The sequence below is a fragment of the Anarrhichthys ocellatus genome, unplaced genomic scaffold, assembly GCF_004355925.1.
Source record: "Anarrhichthys ocellatus isolate YVR2014 unplaced genomic scaffold, GSC_Weel_1.0 scaffold47, whole genome shotgun sequence".
Classification (NCBI taxonomy): domain Eukaryota; kingdom Metazoa; phylum Chordata; class Actinopteri; order Perciformes; family Anarhichadidae; genus Anarrhichthys; species Anarrhichthys ocellatus.
The window spans coordinates 2,649,690-2,664,873 of record NW_022280077.1 but is presented as its reverse complement, the minus strand read 5'-3'; the positions used below and the strand labels follow the sequence as shown (position 1 = coordinate 2,664,873).

Here is a 15,184-nt window from a genome sequence, read left to right as displayed (position 1 = left end):
ATGTTAAAATTGTTCTTTACAGTGTTCAGCAGCGCTTTTGGGGGTAGAATAAAGTATATGAAATAAAAAATATATATATATATTAAAGTGTATATTCACCAGGGATGCAGAACAGGTCAAGTGCAGCAAAATACTTTAATTGGATAAACTAATACAAATATACAGTAGCTTGCTGAACTCATACACCTAGATCACACAACAGCCCATTGTCGGTTTCTTGTAGTGTGGCACAGTTAAACTACAACTGCAGGGATTAAATGGAAGCACATGATGATTCAACCCCGTGATTTCTCAGTCGGCTCATGTACACTCAACCATTTCCTCTCCTTTTCTTGTCCTTTTCTTCTTTCTCCTGACACCGTCCGTCGCCCGCTCCCCTCTCTTGTCTCTGTAACTTTCTCCCCCCAGCGCGTCATGGCATCCCCCCGGCTGGAGACCTTCTGCTGCCCGAACAGAGACGCGGCGACAGAGTTCGTGGTCACCTTCCAGCCCGTCTTGTTCGGGGCTTTGGGTCTGGGAAGCGCGAGTCTCAGTCTCGTCTTCGCCGTTCTACAAATCCTGCCAAAGCGCAAAGGATACAGAAGACTCGGACAGTACCCGCTGCCAAGGCCCGCGTCCTCCTCGCGGATATTGTTCATCATCAGTATATGTGACATACTGGGATGCACAGGTAAAGAACGAACTGCTGGAACAGGCCTACTTTGTATCGAATCTGAGAGAAAGTTTCATAACGTGGAGTTTGTCTGCTGGATGTAATTACGCACGCAAATATCTTGTTTTTAACCCTTTCGGTGCACGCACTGCATTTGCCTGTCTGACCTGGTTTAAATGCAAACAGAGAGAACACATCAAACTAAACGTTTGTACAGCGATGGGAAACGTAATTTATAAAAAGAAAGAAAGGTGATTTTGGTATTAAATCAATCCTTCATGAGTTTTTGCAACATATTGGGTCAATTGTACAGGTTGTTAGAATGACCCGCTCTTTTCAAATGGAAAACTTAAAGTATAAACTCTAAACAAACAAACAAATCTAAACACAGACCCTGAAAAAATCTGTATACAATATATTAAGATTATTAGTTCTGAAGCTGCTTACTACGAACCAAAAGAATGAATCATGAGCCTCTCATGTGAGTCATGGATGACTCCTAACCTCTGCAAACCCCCTTTTTTTCCCTGTTGATCTGAATGCAGCATTGTTCTTAAAACAAAGCAAGCAATAGTTACACACTTAATAACACACAAAAGGCTGCAAATTAGTTTCACATTGTTGAACTCCATCAGAACCGGTGTGACACTTGAGCTGCTCATCCGTCACTTTGCCTCTGCGCTCGGTTGGAAAAGAGGAGGCAGATGAAGTCATGTATTACTGCGTAGTTAGCGCCCAGCGAGGCTCACCCTCCACTGCGAACTAACAGCTTTGAAGCACACCCCTGACACAACTTAAAAACAAATACAAATACACAACAGCATGTAGTCTGCATCGCATTAAGTTTCTGGGAGAGCTCCCGTTTTCCCACCCCACGGTGAAGAGTCTCATGTAGGAAATGGAAACACCCCTATAAAACACACCTGGAGGTGGTTCATATTTCCATGACATAAGGCTGCTATTAAAAGGACTCCCATGACTGAATCTAATTAATTACCACACTTAATAATACAGAATGAAATGATGCCTAAATGTTAATTGAAACCAGACTGTTTATTTTTTGTTCCTCTCGCTGGTGGAGTAGGATTCGTCTAATGAGTTGCAGTTAACAATTAGAGATCACGTGTTCGTTTTCCTCCTCCAGGTATCATTGTCAGGTCCTCTGTCTGGCTGGGCCTGCCGAACATCATCGACCGCGTCTCGGTGGCCAACAGCACCGATGCCTGGCCTGGGGCCTTCTGCGTTGGCAGTGCAGTATGTATGACGCTCTTTGACAAAGCTTCACAGTTCGGTTAAGGCTTTATTCCGGTAAATGCACCAATATGGCTTTATGCTCGACAGATGACGCGAAGGGGACTGTAGCGGGAAATCAAACACATTATACTGTTAATCATACATTGATCCTGCAAAATGCCACGCATGCTCAGCGAGCATGGGCACGGCCGACTGTTGTGTCTTCTCAAACTGTCGGGTTACAGATCACAGTACAGCGAGGCCCAATTACTCATTCTTCTTATTACAATTATCTTGTGACCTGTAGAGTAAGCGTATCGTATCTCATTTATGTGTTACAGATGTGGATCCAGTTGTTTTTCAGCGCGTCTTTTTGGTGGACCTTTTGTTACGCTGTTGACGTCTTCCTGGTTGTGAAAACATCTGCAGGAATCAGGTGATCTGAGCCCTCAGCTTCCATCTACCGTTCATTATCACCTCAACATCTCCTCCCGTAGACCGGGAGCGTTAAACTGATCTGAGAATGTGTCATTTAATGTGTAAAACACTTTCCTCTCACTTATGTTCACTTTGTGCAATATATGCAATGCTTCTTCTTGCATGACTCCATTTGAAAACTCCCTGAAACTGGTTTGAATTTTGTTGTAGAGAAAACATTTAGTGAAGGTGCACTAAGTTTTACACACTTTTTGTGTTTCAATGGGCTTAATCCCTTTGCAGGGCGCTCCTGCACAGAAAACAAAAAAAAAAAAATCAAACCTCGAGATAAAGAGCTGCAGCATGGTGTTGTGAGCTCAGTCTCATGACTGGTTTCTTTCCCCATCAGCACCATTATCCTCTACCACATGATTACATGGGGTCTGGCTGTGCTGCTGTGTGTTGAAGGAGTGGCCATGCTCTACTACCCATCTATCTCTGAGTAAGATGCTTTGTTGTTCATTTAAATGCACCGTTTCAGCGTTTGTGTCACTTGCCTTTTCTCCTGCAAGAGCCCGAGAATACCAGTCACTGTGGCAACGATGACAACATCTCTGTTTAGCACTGTGGAGCTGTGATTCCCAATGCTAATTTCATTATTTTGTTGCTTTTTTGTTTGTGCAGCTGTGAGCAAGGTCTCCAGCACGCCATCCCGCACTATCTCACCACATACGCACCTATGCTGCTCGTCCTTGTAGCCAATCCCGTCTTCTTCAATCGGACCATATCTGCAGGTCAGTTCCTTGCCCTTCAAAATCTCTCTGTGTCAAATGCTTTTCGTTCACATGCACATGGGCTTAAACATCCACCTCTCTTGTCCTTCCACTCTAGTGACATCTCTGCTAAAAGGACGACAAGGAATCTACACAGAAAATGAGAGACGGCTGGCCAATGAGATCAAAATACGCTTCTTTAAAATAATGCTGGTGTTCTGTATTTGGTATGTTACCATTCTTCATCAAAGGGATGAACATAGAGGAATAGGACTATATTTATTCATCTGGCTGAGAATTAGAAGATTGTAACTTCATGTTTACTGTACAGACATGAGAGTGGTGTCAGTCAGCAGCAGTAGTCAGCTAAGCTTAGCACATAGACATAGACAAAGCACATAGACCAACCAGCACCACTAAAGCTCAGTTAACATGTTATATCTTGTTTTGTTTAATCCATACGAAAACCTAAGAGTAAAATGAATCATGCCGTTGTTTCACGGTGGTTATGTGCCAGACTTTCTTGGCCGCTTACAGTAAATTCCTCGAGTCTTGGTTTGCCGGTTGCCTGGAAACCTCACAACGACAAAAAGTCTCCGGGAAGTTACTGCGACGGGCCAAGAAATATTATGCGGCACATAACACCCTGTAAAACCACATGATGTTGTTTTTACACTTTGTTTGTGAATCGGCATAGCTCCCAAAATGTTTCCCTACTTCTTAGACGGACCATGTGAATGTTATTATAAGTTGTATATTATCATTATTTGGTTGAATACCAATTCATTTATGAAGTGAATTAACATTCCTTCATTGACGAGCTTTGAAGTGTGAACTAATCGCATAAAGTCACAGTGACTCGATCATTACAGCGTTAGAGATAATCTAGTGTGACTCTCAGCAGATTCATGACACTCATTGTGTGCTAGTCCACAGAATGTCTAGAGCTGGATATGCATATTCATTTGATGAGAATAAGCATGTTGTGTTGCTAGACTTGCTGATGCTAATGAGGCCTGTTGATGTTTTAGCTGGATTCCCAACATCATCAACGAGAGCCTCCTCTTCTACCTGGAGATGCAGACAGACATCGACGATAACGCTTTCAGGAATATCAGAAACGCAGCCCTCATCACATGGTTTATCATGGTGGGTTTCAAAACATTAACGCACAGAATGAAGAACACTAGTTTTAGCAAAGTCTTAACACCTTGATTTTTCACTCTTTCAGGGTATCCTGAACCCCATGCAAGCGCTCCTCAACACCCTGGCCTTTCACGGCTGGACAGGCTTCGATGTTGACTTCAGATTGCAGCAGAGGAGGGAGCTGGCCTGGGACTCAATTTCTACTTCGGTGCCTAACGCAGCAGCCAATAATCCCCTGGTGGGAACCACTCTGCTCTACCAGAGTCATGTCCAGGAGAGCAAGAAGAACACGAGCAACGGACAGCACCACTCTGACGCCATCAGCGTCCTCTCAGAAGGTAACAGGGATTTCAGTGGCAGTAACAGCTCACCGGTATACCAGGGATGGTGAAGCTATAAAGCATTAGCATCCTGTATGGTGTCTCCTGGTGGCTGGAATGCCTCTTCTTTAAAAGTAGTGTATTTTATTTAGGATGACATCATTATAGCATGATATCATCCACTGAGGAATCTGCCCCAACTGTCTGAAGGCAAGTTTTTTTTTTTTTTTTTTTTTTCTAGTGGAGATTAAATTCACATCAGTGGCACACAGCTCTGGAGACATTGATTCAGGATACAGTTAAAGCTCTGCGATGATTTTTTTTTAATATTAAAATGACTTTTTGAACCTGTACTGTAGCTGACAGGGCATGCTTTTTTTTTTTTTTTTTTACTGTTCAACTTCATAATGGTGGCAAATTCTGACCTTCTGTTAAAGGCGCTGCAATTGTGCCATGTGATCACATAGAGCTTTAAGTGTCATCATGGATAAGAATAAGAGGATATGCAGAGAGCAAGTGGCAAAGCTGTTGAACTTTTAGATGAAATGCAATCAGATGCCGGAGTATTGGAGACACCTTTAGCGAAGACTAACGCAGCCCAGTAATAAACCCTCATGAAGGTTAAAATGTTCAGTGTTTGTTGTGCTGTTGAATTGTTTTGTATGATACTGAGAGGTGTTTTGAATATTGAGTTTACCCTCATTGATATAATTATGGGGAACACCTAACATAACCTTCAAGGTAGGATTTATTGCAGGACTGTTGTATTACAAGGCTTTAGGTTGAGCTCGGTGTATCTAATGTTCGGGCAACTGAGTGAAGATTGAACACCGATGTGCATTTAATACAAAAGTTAATATTTATGAACTCATTCTAGTAACACTGAGTGATGACACAGGACATTTTGACATGTTACAGCAGAACAAGCACAGGCGTAAATAGTTAAACCAACGATCGCTGGGGTCCATGAAGCTGCTTTAAAAGACCAGGCAAGATATTAGATATTAGTAACAACCACACTTTTTCTACTATGACATGTGAAAATATCTGATGTTACAAAAACCCCTGTTCATAAACTATTAAATGTATTTTAGGATGATTTTATAAAAGCATTTTATACCATTTTGTTTGTGCACAATGTGGATCACATGTACTAAGGCTATTCAGTGTTTTGTGTCACCATTCAGTGTCTTTAGAAATAAAGTGGATTTTTTTTTAAAGGATTTATTTTGTTTTTCATTCATTTATATAACCTCCAAATGCCAGTAAAAACAAAAACAAAACATGGCACAATTCTAAATTGCAATACGTTAAAAAAAAGAATTCACATTAAAGACTGCATTTGCAAATAATTCCCAAAATACATTTGTGAATCAATGCACACTCACATTTGTGAAGGAGGGATGTATAAATGCAAGATGAATATCTCAATAGATAAGCAGTTTGAGCTGTGCAGTAATCTACCCCTATCTTGTCTTGCTAGGTTCAGAGTCTAGTACAGTTGAAATCCACATTTCCAGCGATCTACGAGACTATGAGGATGTAGCCGCTGATGAAGAATCCTTGGAGAACTCTGTAAGGCACTAGCCGGGGGTGATCAACAACCCGCCTCCCTCTACTTCCCTGTGTGACATTTCTCTTGTGCTCGTCCACTTTTGTTTTACATTGTTTCCTCTTAGCTGCCATTATCCCATTGAGATTCCCCCCCAGATATGAACTGGTCATGAGATGTCATTAGTTGGTACAACAAAGTAAGTCCAAGTCTTTATTCTAAGCCTTTTATTCCTTCCTAAACTTTGTTTAATCCGTCTGCAGCAGTGCAACATCGCAGACTCATTAACTGTACAGCAGCTGAGCAGTCCCAAAGCTACTTCACCGTCTCTTGTAGCAGTCAGTCGACAGAACAAACATCACATTTTTACATTATTAACTCACAGGCTGACCTTTAAAAATGTGCTTGAGGGAAAATATCTCCCGGCAATTAGACGTGTGCTGGTTTTGTGATGTGCACTCCTGTCATTAAGCTCTCAAAGCACACAGAACGTAATAAGCTAATTAGACTTCTTTTTTTAACAAAGTTACTGTATTCCTAGTTGTTCACCTTGTATTTTTGCACACATCTATTTTATACTGTATTCAATTCCAAAAGTATTTGTTAAGGTTTTGTTGGTGACACTTTCTTAATGTTTTTAAGTCGTTTGCAGACAAATAAAATACTGCCGTGCTCAGAAAAACACAGAATTCAAGACACAGGCTCCGTGGTTTCTGATATGAAAATAGAGTGATTTATTTGAGACACTGAATGACTTCAACGTTTTTGTCATGGAAACGGGGTGATTGCACCCTGGACCAGGTGCAAGAGAGACAGTAGCCGTCACAGCACTTATTCCACACCGGAGCTCCTCGGTGCGCCAACAATGGCCACCGACCCCACAGCCCAACCCTCAGTCTGACACAGACAATAATGGCTCTCAGCAAATTAAAAAGTCAGAGAACGATGAACCACCCGATAACATCCAATTGTGACATTAGAAAAAAAAAAAAAAGACAAAAATAAAACATTGGCCCTTCAACTTTTAGCGAGAGTTGAACATTTGCTGTTCCCACCATTACAAACAGTGCACTTCACATTGCTGCAGCAGACGCTGAATGAAAGGGAACCAGAAACAAAAAAAAGGCAAATCAAAATGGTGGCAAGTTAATTTGAAGATTCTGTCTTTTCCATGAGATCCCCCACTTAGTGCACACCTATGCAGCTCGACTCACAACCCGTGCATTTTAAACAGCATTAACAAGAACAATCATAGCTCTTCTTTTTTAAATTCTTTTTTTTTAGCAAAAGTAGGACTTGTGCTTGACCTCCACCTTCTGATTGTTCAGAGGAAAGTGCCAAAGAGAAACCGTGGTGATGCTATCTGAAGCTGTAGTTGTTTTCCTGCTCAGGTCTGCGTGATCCCGTGATGTCCTGTTCCACAAACAATACAAAGATAAAGCAGAGAACCAAGCAGGAGACTGCGATGACTGTCACCTCCCGTATTGTTGACCAGATAGCTCCCTGAATGCCGGTAATGAGGCACACATTTCTTCCATGGCATCAGGGATTAATGGTGGAAAAAAGCAATTTGTGACTCCTTGAAAAACAAGACAACCCGATGCATTGGATACGATTGGCCCAGTTGAAAAAGACGGTTAAAAGAAGCTGATGACGCATGCGCTTCATTTAAAAAGAGGTCTCGTCACGTATTATCAGCAAAGATGTGACAGCTCTAGCCATTAATGAGCCCCTACAGAATGGCAATAATGTGTACTGTATATAAACATATATACACAGTATATAAGTCTGTGTATTAATCTAATTTACATATCTTTACATTCTGAAATTTACATCCAAAAAAGGGAGAAAATTCTCTTTGTAAACCACACTTCTCACATCTTGTCCACAAAGTGACATTTTGTAATCTCGAGTGAATGGAACAGGTCATTTTAGGAGCTTAGGACCGTTTTTCTTGGCAGGTTTTCCTTTCTGTTGACCTGATGTTAGACGTGAGCTAAGAACTACCTCGCAGCGGCACATTCAATTTGGATTTTTCAAAAGTCCGTCTGTGGGAAAAAAACAACAACGCAAGAAGTACTCTTGAAACAATCTATTCTCCACTGGGAAGAAGTTAAGCACCCTGTCATCGTACAATACCGGTGCTTCAGTATTGTTACCGTTATCACGTCCCACGTCAGTTCATTTTGGACATGAGGCAACATTTTGCTCAGAGCAATTCTAAAACAACAACAACCTTTCTTCCATAATTTGTCCCCTCTTACAGCCAAACACGTGTCTCATTAACACTTTTCTCTTTATATAAAACTCATCTTTTGTGTTTTCCACCCTTACAACCCGATAACAGATGGACCAGTGGCCCGGAGGGATCGCAGCACTTTCTCATTAGAAACCTTTAAAACACGGATGCACCCAGGGAGTTGGATTCAGTCCATTGTCAGGGATCTCTTAACCGGCTTCCATTATGTTTCCAATAGGCGTATCGTAAAACACTCGTCAACAAACTGTCAGGTGCACGGAAGTTCTCAGAGGCTGCTGCAGTCATCTGGTTGTACTCCTGTGAGGGGTTTTGTTTTTCGCTCCACCGTACAGCTCTTCTTGAGCAATGAGAGCGTGTTCGCTGATGTCAGAAAAAAGGCAATTTGCTGCACATTCCAGGACTCATCAAAGTCTCAAGTCGGCTATTTTCGGAGGTCAAGAACACATACCTGGAAGGTGAAGAATTGGGTAGCATTACTAATACGTTTTGAGCAGCCTGCCTTCCAAGTACTAGTAATGAATTATTTCAGCCAATATTATTTACAAGTACCAAATAGTAAAGACGTAAAGGAGCAACAAATCACTCCATCGACAAAATGGCCATGGCTTACCGAGCCGTCCGACGCGCTGGCACCAACTTTGTCCCCGGTGCTGTTCCAGCACACCTCGAAAATACCACCAGTGCCCCTGAAGCTGTGCACCAGGGCTCCGGTCTGACACAAGAGCGCAGGGGAATTAATGAACAACTCTTGACAGCAATTGCAATGAATCTTATCTGCCGTTTGGGGCCGTGTAAATCAGACGCTTACCATGGTGTTCCAGATGTGGACGCACTTATCAAAGGAGCCGCTAGCCAGGTGCATGCCGTCGGGGCTGAAGGCCACGCTGTAGACGGGCTCCTGGTGCTTAGTCAGCGTGTGAATACAAACCCCTCGCTCGACGTCCCACAGACGAACCGTCGAGTCGAAAGAGGCGCTGTGGGAGTGAAGGAGACAGAGTGCACTGGTCAGATATGAGAGTAGAAACGAGGATTTCTAACATGTGCTAGTCATGAATATGACCAAAACAACTTTGTGCCTGCAAGATGCCTTTAAAAAGCGTTCTTTATTTCCAGATTTGTGATGCAGTGAATGAACACCAACAGCTAATAAACAGAAACAAAAGGAACCAATAACACTTCTTAAGAAGCTACCGATCGTCATTTGTTTTTGTTAGCGCCGGACTCCTTTAAAGGAGGAAAAACTACACAAAAAGGCCACACTTTGCGTTTCAACAAATGTGTGAACTTCACAAAAAAAACTGACAAACCGTGAGCATCTGTGACCCTAACACTGAGACGCTGTTGAAAACAAATGATGATAAAAAAAAAAAAAGGGAGGCTGATTTCAATTAACACGTCTTCTTCACCGAGGTATAAATAGGCAGGATTAATCTCCTCTGAGTGCCCTTAGCAACAAGTGAGAGCAAATTTGGAAGTACTGTTCCAACGGTGGCATTTACTTAAGATTATGAAGTTCCTTTCAAGCAGTAGCAATGACGGCAGTATCATTGCTAAAGTGAACTACAGGCAGGTATACTGGGCTGTGAATTCCTGTGGTATCTGAACTAGAACATTTACACATGCATGCACATCTGGGTCAGGGTGTCAGGCCACTGACAATAACCAGCACTAGGATTTTGTCTTACACCCACATTATACACAGTTTGTTCTAAGCACACTACCTTGGACTTTCCCTTCAAAACTGAGCAGCGTGGGTGGTTTGCCCTATACGGTACTAAATGTGAGTTATGTGCGAGACATTCCCCACCTGGCGAGCATGATGTTGGAGTTGGGGTTGCTCGTGCCGGGGCCTGTGGGGCTCCACTTGATAGTGTAGATCTCTTTACTGTGAGCCTGGAGGTCGTGGACACAGGACTCCTGCTTCATACTCCAAATCTGTGTTCAAGGGAGACACAGCAACAGCAGAGTTTGACTGAATACAAATTACCACAGCGGGTTTGTTGTCGTCTTTAAGGCCCCACAGGCTGAGGGGCTAGTCTTACCTTTAAGGTCATGTCATCGGAGCAGGAGGCCAGCAGCATACCTGACGGATCCCACTTAATGGCGTTAACTTCATTCTGCAAAAAAAAAAAAAACACGAAAGTCGTTAGCGTGACTGTCGAGGGAGGGAGGGAGGGAGCACGGTGCGAGGTCAGAAGAGCAACATAGAACAGCTGTTCACCGTGTGGCCCTGGAAGGTCTTGAGGGGCCGGTCGCTGCCGAGGCGACATACGTGGATGCACATGTCTGTGCTGCAGGAGGCAAAGGTGGTGTTGTTCTGCCAGTCGACATCCAGCGCCGGGGCTGTGGGATATTGGAACGCACATGAAGCGCATTCATTAAGGGTTCAGAGGTTTACGAGCCAATAATACGACCACAACTCAGCGGGAAACACTTTACATCCTGTTTATTAACAGCGATGATTTCGCTTTTATTGTTTGGGTGGAAATAGTGAACTGGCTTTACCTGAGTGGAAGGGGAACTGCTGCTTGGCTTCTCCCGTGTGCGCGTCCCAAATGATTGTCGTCTAGAAAATAGAAGTGAGTATTTTCAAACTACGAATGCAACATTATGAAGAATAAAGAAGGGTTCTTTAACATGTACTCTGAATGACTACCAGGGCTTGAAATAAATCCCACCAAATAGGTAGGCAGGGAAAATGAAAATGACTGATGCAGTCAGCTGCTGTCACATACATCGTCTTTGGTGTGCGCGCCTTTGTCAGATCATTTTTCTTTTATCTGCCCGTTGATACAGCTTTATTTTCAAAGAATCCTCCATAAAATAAGTTTATCTGCAGTTCATGTCACTGTAGCACGAAAGAATGTGCAATCAATGCAAATACCTTGTAACCAAATACCTCATTGTTACAATGAGGCTCTGATAGAACGTGTGAAATATTTAATAACATCTAATGATTCCAGGCTTTCTCTGTTCTGCATCTTGAAGATTCACTGGTAATGGTGCAGTTTGCGCTGTAGTTTATGGATACCAGAAGAAGTATATGTTGCAGATTTACACTTTGGCTGATGTTTAAAAAGAAAATAAATTTCAAGCCCTAGGACTGGTGAAGAAAAGAAAAGAAAAGAAACACACATGAGGATCTTGTTATTGAGACACAAATCAATGCTTGAGGGCCATTATGAAATACCTTATCTACACCAGCACTGAGAATAGAGTTCCCCTTCTTGTTCCACTTGAGTGCAAATATGGGCCCTTTGTGCTGTCCCAGGGTGCTTGCCAGATTCCCTAACGGATAAGAGCCATATCCATTTCTTTTAGAAATGATCCTTCAAAAAATTGTCACAGAGGTTGCATTATTCACAATAACAATGTCATAAACCTAGTGACCGAGGAAACAACACCGTGCTGGAATGATGGGAGGACGTACCATCCTTTGTCCATATCCTGGCGAATCCATCGTACGAGCCCGTCGCCAGCAGAGTCCCGTCACTCTGTCGGATGGAAAGATGTCAGGATTGTTACTTAACCGTCTTTAAAGCTACACAGTCTGTTTAAAGGTAAAAGTAGAAGAGGAAAGATGCGGACGGGTGATCAGGAACCTACGTTCCAGTCTAGTGAGGTGACGTCTTTGTTGCTGGGGACGTCCTGGCCGCCTTCTCGGATGCAGTGGCGCAGCACCAGCTGGGTGGTGTTGGAGTTGTTATTCTCGTTCAGGTTCCATATCCTGGCGGTGGAGTCCCCCGAGCTGAACAGAAGACCAACGCAGTTAAAAGGATTGTTGGAATATAAGCCGTCAGCAATGGATCTTATGAGGTCATATATCTTACAAAACAAAAGGGGCCAACGCGTGCATACAATACAGTGTGACTCATCCAGCCCGCTAAAGATCTGTTTCAGCACAGACGGGGACTCACCCTGAGGCCAGCAGATCGCTGACGGGGTTCCAGGCACAGATGAACACTTCAGATTCATGGCCACGGAGCACTGTGGCTTTACTGGCTGGTATCTCCACATCTACATCCATCTCCATGGGCTCACTGTGGTTATCTGAGAGCAGCCAGATGGACAGATAAACACGCACACGTTAATATTTGCATCAACACATGACTGCAAACACACATATGTCCACACCACATGCCATGAGTACTATACATAAAATGCTGATGAATGTACCTCTAATAAATGTTGCAGGTGGCGAATGGCTACCTTTAAATAACAAAGATATTGAAGAATACAATAATCTGTATGTCTACTAGTGTATGTGATGTTTCATTATGTATCCCTGACCCACTGGGAGTGCACACAATTATTACAGTATAATGAGAACCAAGTCACAGTAGAGGAATATGTGAAAGCCAGACAGGCAGTGCAACCTTACACCCGACTCTTCCTGTTACCACCCACACCTTTGGATTAAATTCCTCGGGGATGTGCCGACACAAACATCCACTCCTGTCGCCCTCGTCTAGACCGCCGCCTGATCGACACCTCTCTGGTTTCACTCACAAACGAAGCTAAACCCACACAGCTGCTTTCGTATCGCCGTGTAAAACTGTGCGATAATTTGGACCTGTCGCCTGAAGTAGAAAAACGGTTGATTTGGTAATAATAACAATGCAACCGCTAGGCTGCATCCTTATGACAGCATAGAGCCAAAACACAGCACAGATGGAGCAACTCCTGCCTGCTGCGATTTTGAAAATGTTCTACATTCAGAATAATATCATAGTGCGGATGCAACGGTGATGTCTGTCTATTTGTTTGTCTGTCCTTTTTGTATTAAAACCTTTATGATTACAATTTGAACTACTAGTTTTTTGTCAGTTCCTACTCTGAGATAATTGGTATTTAGAAGACTCAACGTACTCATGTTGTGAGTGCCATTCTCCTCCCCGTTGACGGTGGCTTCTCCATTCTTTGGTGCGTTCGACTGGTTTCCAGAGGTCGAAGCTGCCATGCCGCAGGCCGCTTGCTGATGGGCTAACTTGTCACGGAAGGCCTGCTGCCGCGTCTGCACCGCATCCGGCATCACTGCGTCAATGAGCGACAGCGACTCGATTGGCCGCCCGTCGAAGACTGTGCCGTCCTGTCGGGACAACAGCAGGTAAATAACGCATCATGAGGCAATGTGCATTAGTGACTTTTCTGGAGTTGCGTTTCCCCGTTAATGATCAAGTATAGACGTGAAAAGCGTTTCCTACTGGGTGTTATATAGAAAACATCTGTGGGAGGTTCCCCCGGTCTCACCTCATTGATGCTGATTTCGGCCTCCACATACTGGAGCCCTTTCTGCAGGATGGAGATGAGGGCTGCAGGGGGCACTAGTGTTCCATTTATGTTTGACTGGCTGATGTGGCTCTCGATGCCAAAGGTGAACGCTGAGTGGGAGAAACCTGAAAACAAAACACCATTCAGTCATCAACAGGCAGAGTGCCGAGCACAAAATGTGCACAAACGAAACGCAAATACTCAAAAGAAAAGTCTTGTTGGATACAAACAAAGCAGACGGTGAATGAATATAAGAACCCCATGGTATAATAAGGCCAGCCAATGGCAATGTTGACCTACTATTGGCTTGTATTCTGCAGGTAATAAAATACAGCAGCTAGGATTTGAATCATTGATCCGGATTCTATCGAAGAAGTGAACAGCATGTTGACATCGAAGGAGCAAAGCATCCACAAGGTGCTGGGATTACAGCTGAATGCTCCGTTTATTTCCATCTGGCTGAAGGAGGACGACCGCAAACAGACTTGTTCCTTTTATCATTCTGTATATTTCCATCCACTTCAAGCCGAGGAGAAAATATCTTGATGCAAGCGGCCATGTTTCACCTCGCATAACATAAATAATAGCCTATGATGCGCCCGAGATTGTTTATAATAACTACATATCTCAGAGAATGGTCAGATAATCTTTCAGCATACGTATCAGTGTTTAGAGACAAACCTGATTCCTGGAGGTATCTGTAGACCAAGAAGTTCACTTCGTCACTGGTAATACTCATCTTAGCCCGATGGAGGGGAGGAGGTATGTTGGAAGGTTGGGGCTCACTCCTGAAAATATAATCAGAAATGGGAGTTGAGGTAAATATTAAGCTCTGTGGTCTCGCATATCACATATTCTTTAAGCCATTCTAAAAACAGATATCTCCTTCACACTCCAATAAAAACAGACGTATATCTGTCATGACCCTTGTTTAGTGACGCAGCCGTGAGCCGACATATTCTAATGTGCAGCCTCTGTCGCCACATGCTCCTTCTTGCCGGATTCCTTCCCTTGTCTCGGTCCCTTCACCTGTAAAGCCACGTCTAGTACTGAACAAGCATTCCCAACCTCTCCTCTCCGGCCTAATGGGAGCGTCTGTATCCATTTGGCTTTCATTGAGGACTGAATGGCGCTTCCCGTTAGTGACCCGGCCAACCATCTCGATGGCAAGAGCCCTGATAAAGAAGTAAGGATATTAAATGCCTGTCCACTGCCCGTCTAGTGAATTACAGAGGAGGACGAGAGGCAATGTATTCATAGCAGCCAACACGACCTTCACTTCGGAGTTATTTTCAACAAATAGTGGTGTTTAACAGAGCTCATGGTAACAATTCAATCGAGAATGTCTCAAAGCCGAAGGGAGCCGAAGGAACAGAAAGGCAATTAGGTTTTTTTGTTTAATTCCATCGTGTATTTTTCCTCAGGCTGATAGCAAAAATACTGTCGAGTTAATCATTTCCCAAAGGCTCACGCGTATGCTTTACGAGGACATGGTAGATGGAGCTGGAACAACAATGTTTACACACACACACACACACACACACACACACACACACACAC

The 15,184-nt window shown here is 43.4% G+C and overlaps 2 protein-coding genes across 2 annotated transcripts in view; one reads left to right on the top strand and one right to left on the bottom strand.

Moving 5' to 3' along the window:
• The first annotated feature begins 257 nt into the window (after positions 1 to 257).
• On the top strand, positions 258 to 7,831 carry gpr143 (G protein-coupled receptor 143). The gene is made up of 9 exons (XM_031869412.1): positions 258 to 670; positions 1,797 to 1,906; positions 2,227 to 2,321; positions 2,712 to 2,804; positions 2,987 to 3,096; positions 3,194 to 3,302; positions 4,107 to 4,224; positions 4,307 to 4,559; positions 6,025 to 7,831. Exons 1-9 carry the CDS (start codon positions 268 to 270, stop codon positions 6,126 to 6,128), a joined length of 1,395 nt encoding a protein of 464 aa, XP_031725272.1. The 5' UTR covers positions 258 to 267; the 3' UTR covers positions 6,129 to 7,831.
• Positions 7,832 to 8,431: 600 nt separating this feature from the next.
• Positions 8,432 to 15,184, bottom strand: part of tbl1x (transducin beta like 1 X-linked) — a 17,749-nt gene continuing 10,996 nt past the window's right edge. The window contains exons 2-15 of the mRNA XM_031869411.1: positions 14,306 to 14,412; positions 13,604 to 13,749; positions 13,223 to 13,442; positions 12,271 to 12,403; positions 11,960 to 12,101; positions 11,784 to 11,847; positions 11,544 to 11,641; positions 10,859 to 10,919; positions 10,575 to 10,696; positions 10,396 to 10,470; positions 10,161 to 10,288; positions 9,162 to 9,327; positions 8,964 to 9,065; positions 8,432 to 8,801 (exon numbers count right to left, since the gene is read on the bottom strand). Of these exons, the coding sequence (XP_031725271.1) occupies positions 8,775 to 8,801; positions 8,964 to 9,065; positions 9,162 to 9,327; positions 10,161 to 10,288; positions 10,396 to 10,470; positions 10,575 to 10,696; positions 10,859 to 10,919; positions 11,544 to 11,641; positions 11,784 to 11,847; positions 11,960 to 12,101; positions 12,271 to 12,403; positions 13,223 to 13,442; positions 13,604 to 13,749; positions 14,306 to 14,363 (1,542 nt within the window). The 5' untranslated portion in view covers positions 14,364 to 14,412 and the 3' untranslated portion in view covers positions 8,432 to 8,774. The remainder of the gene's footprint in view (positions 8,802 to 8,963; positions 9,066 to 9,161; positions 9,328 to 10,160; positions 10,289 to 10,395; positions 10,471 to 10,574; positions 10,697 to 10,858; positions 10,920 to 11,543; positions 11,642 to 11,783; positions 11,848 to 11,959; positions 12,102 to 12,270; positions 12,404 to 13,222; positions 13,443 to 13,603; positions 13,750 to 14,305; positions 14,413 to 15,184) is intronic.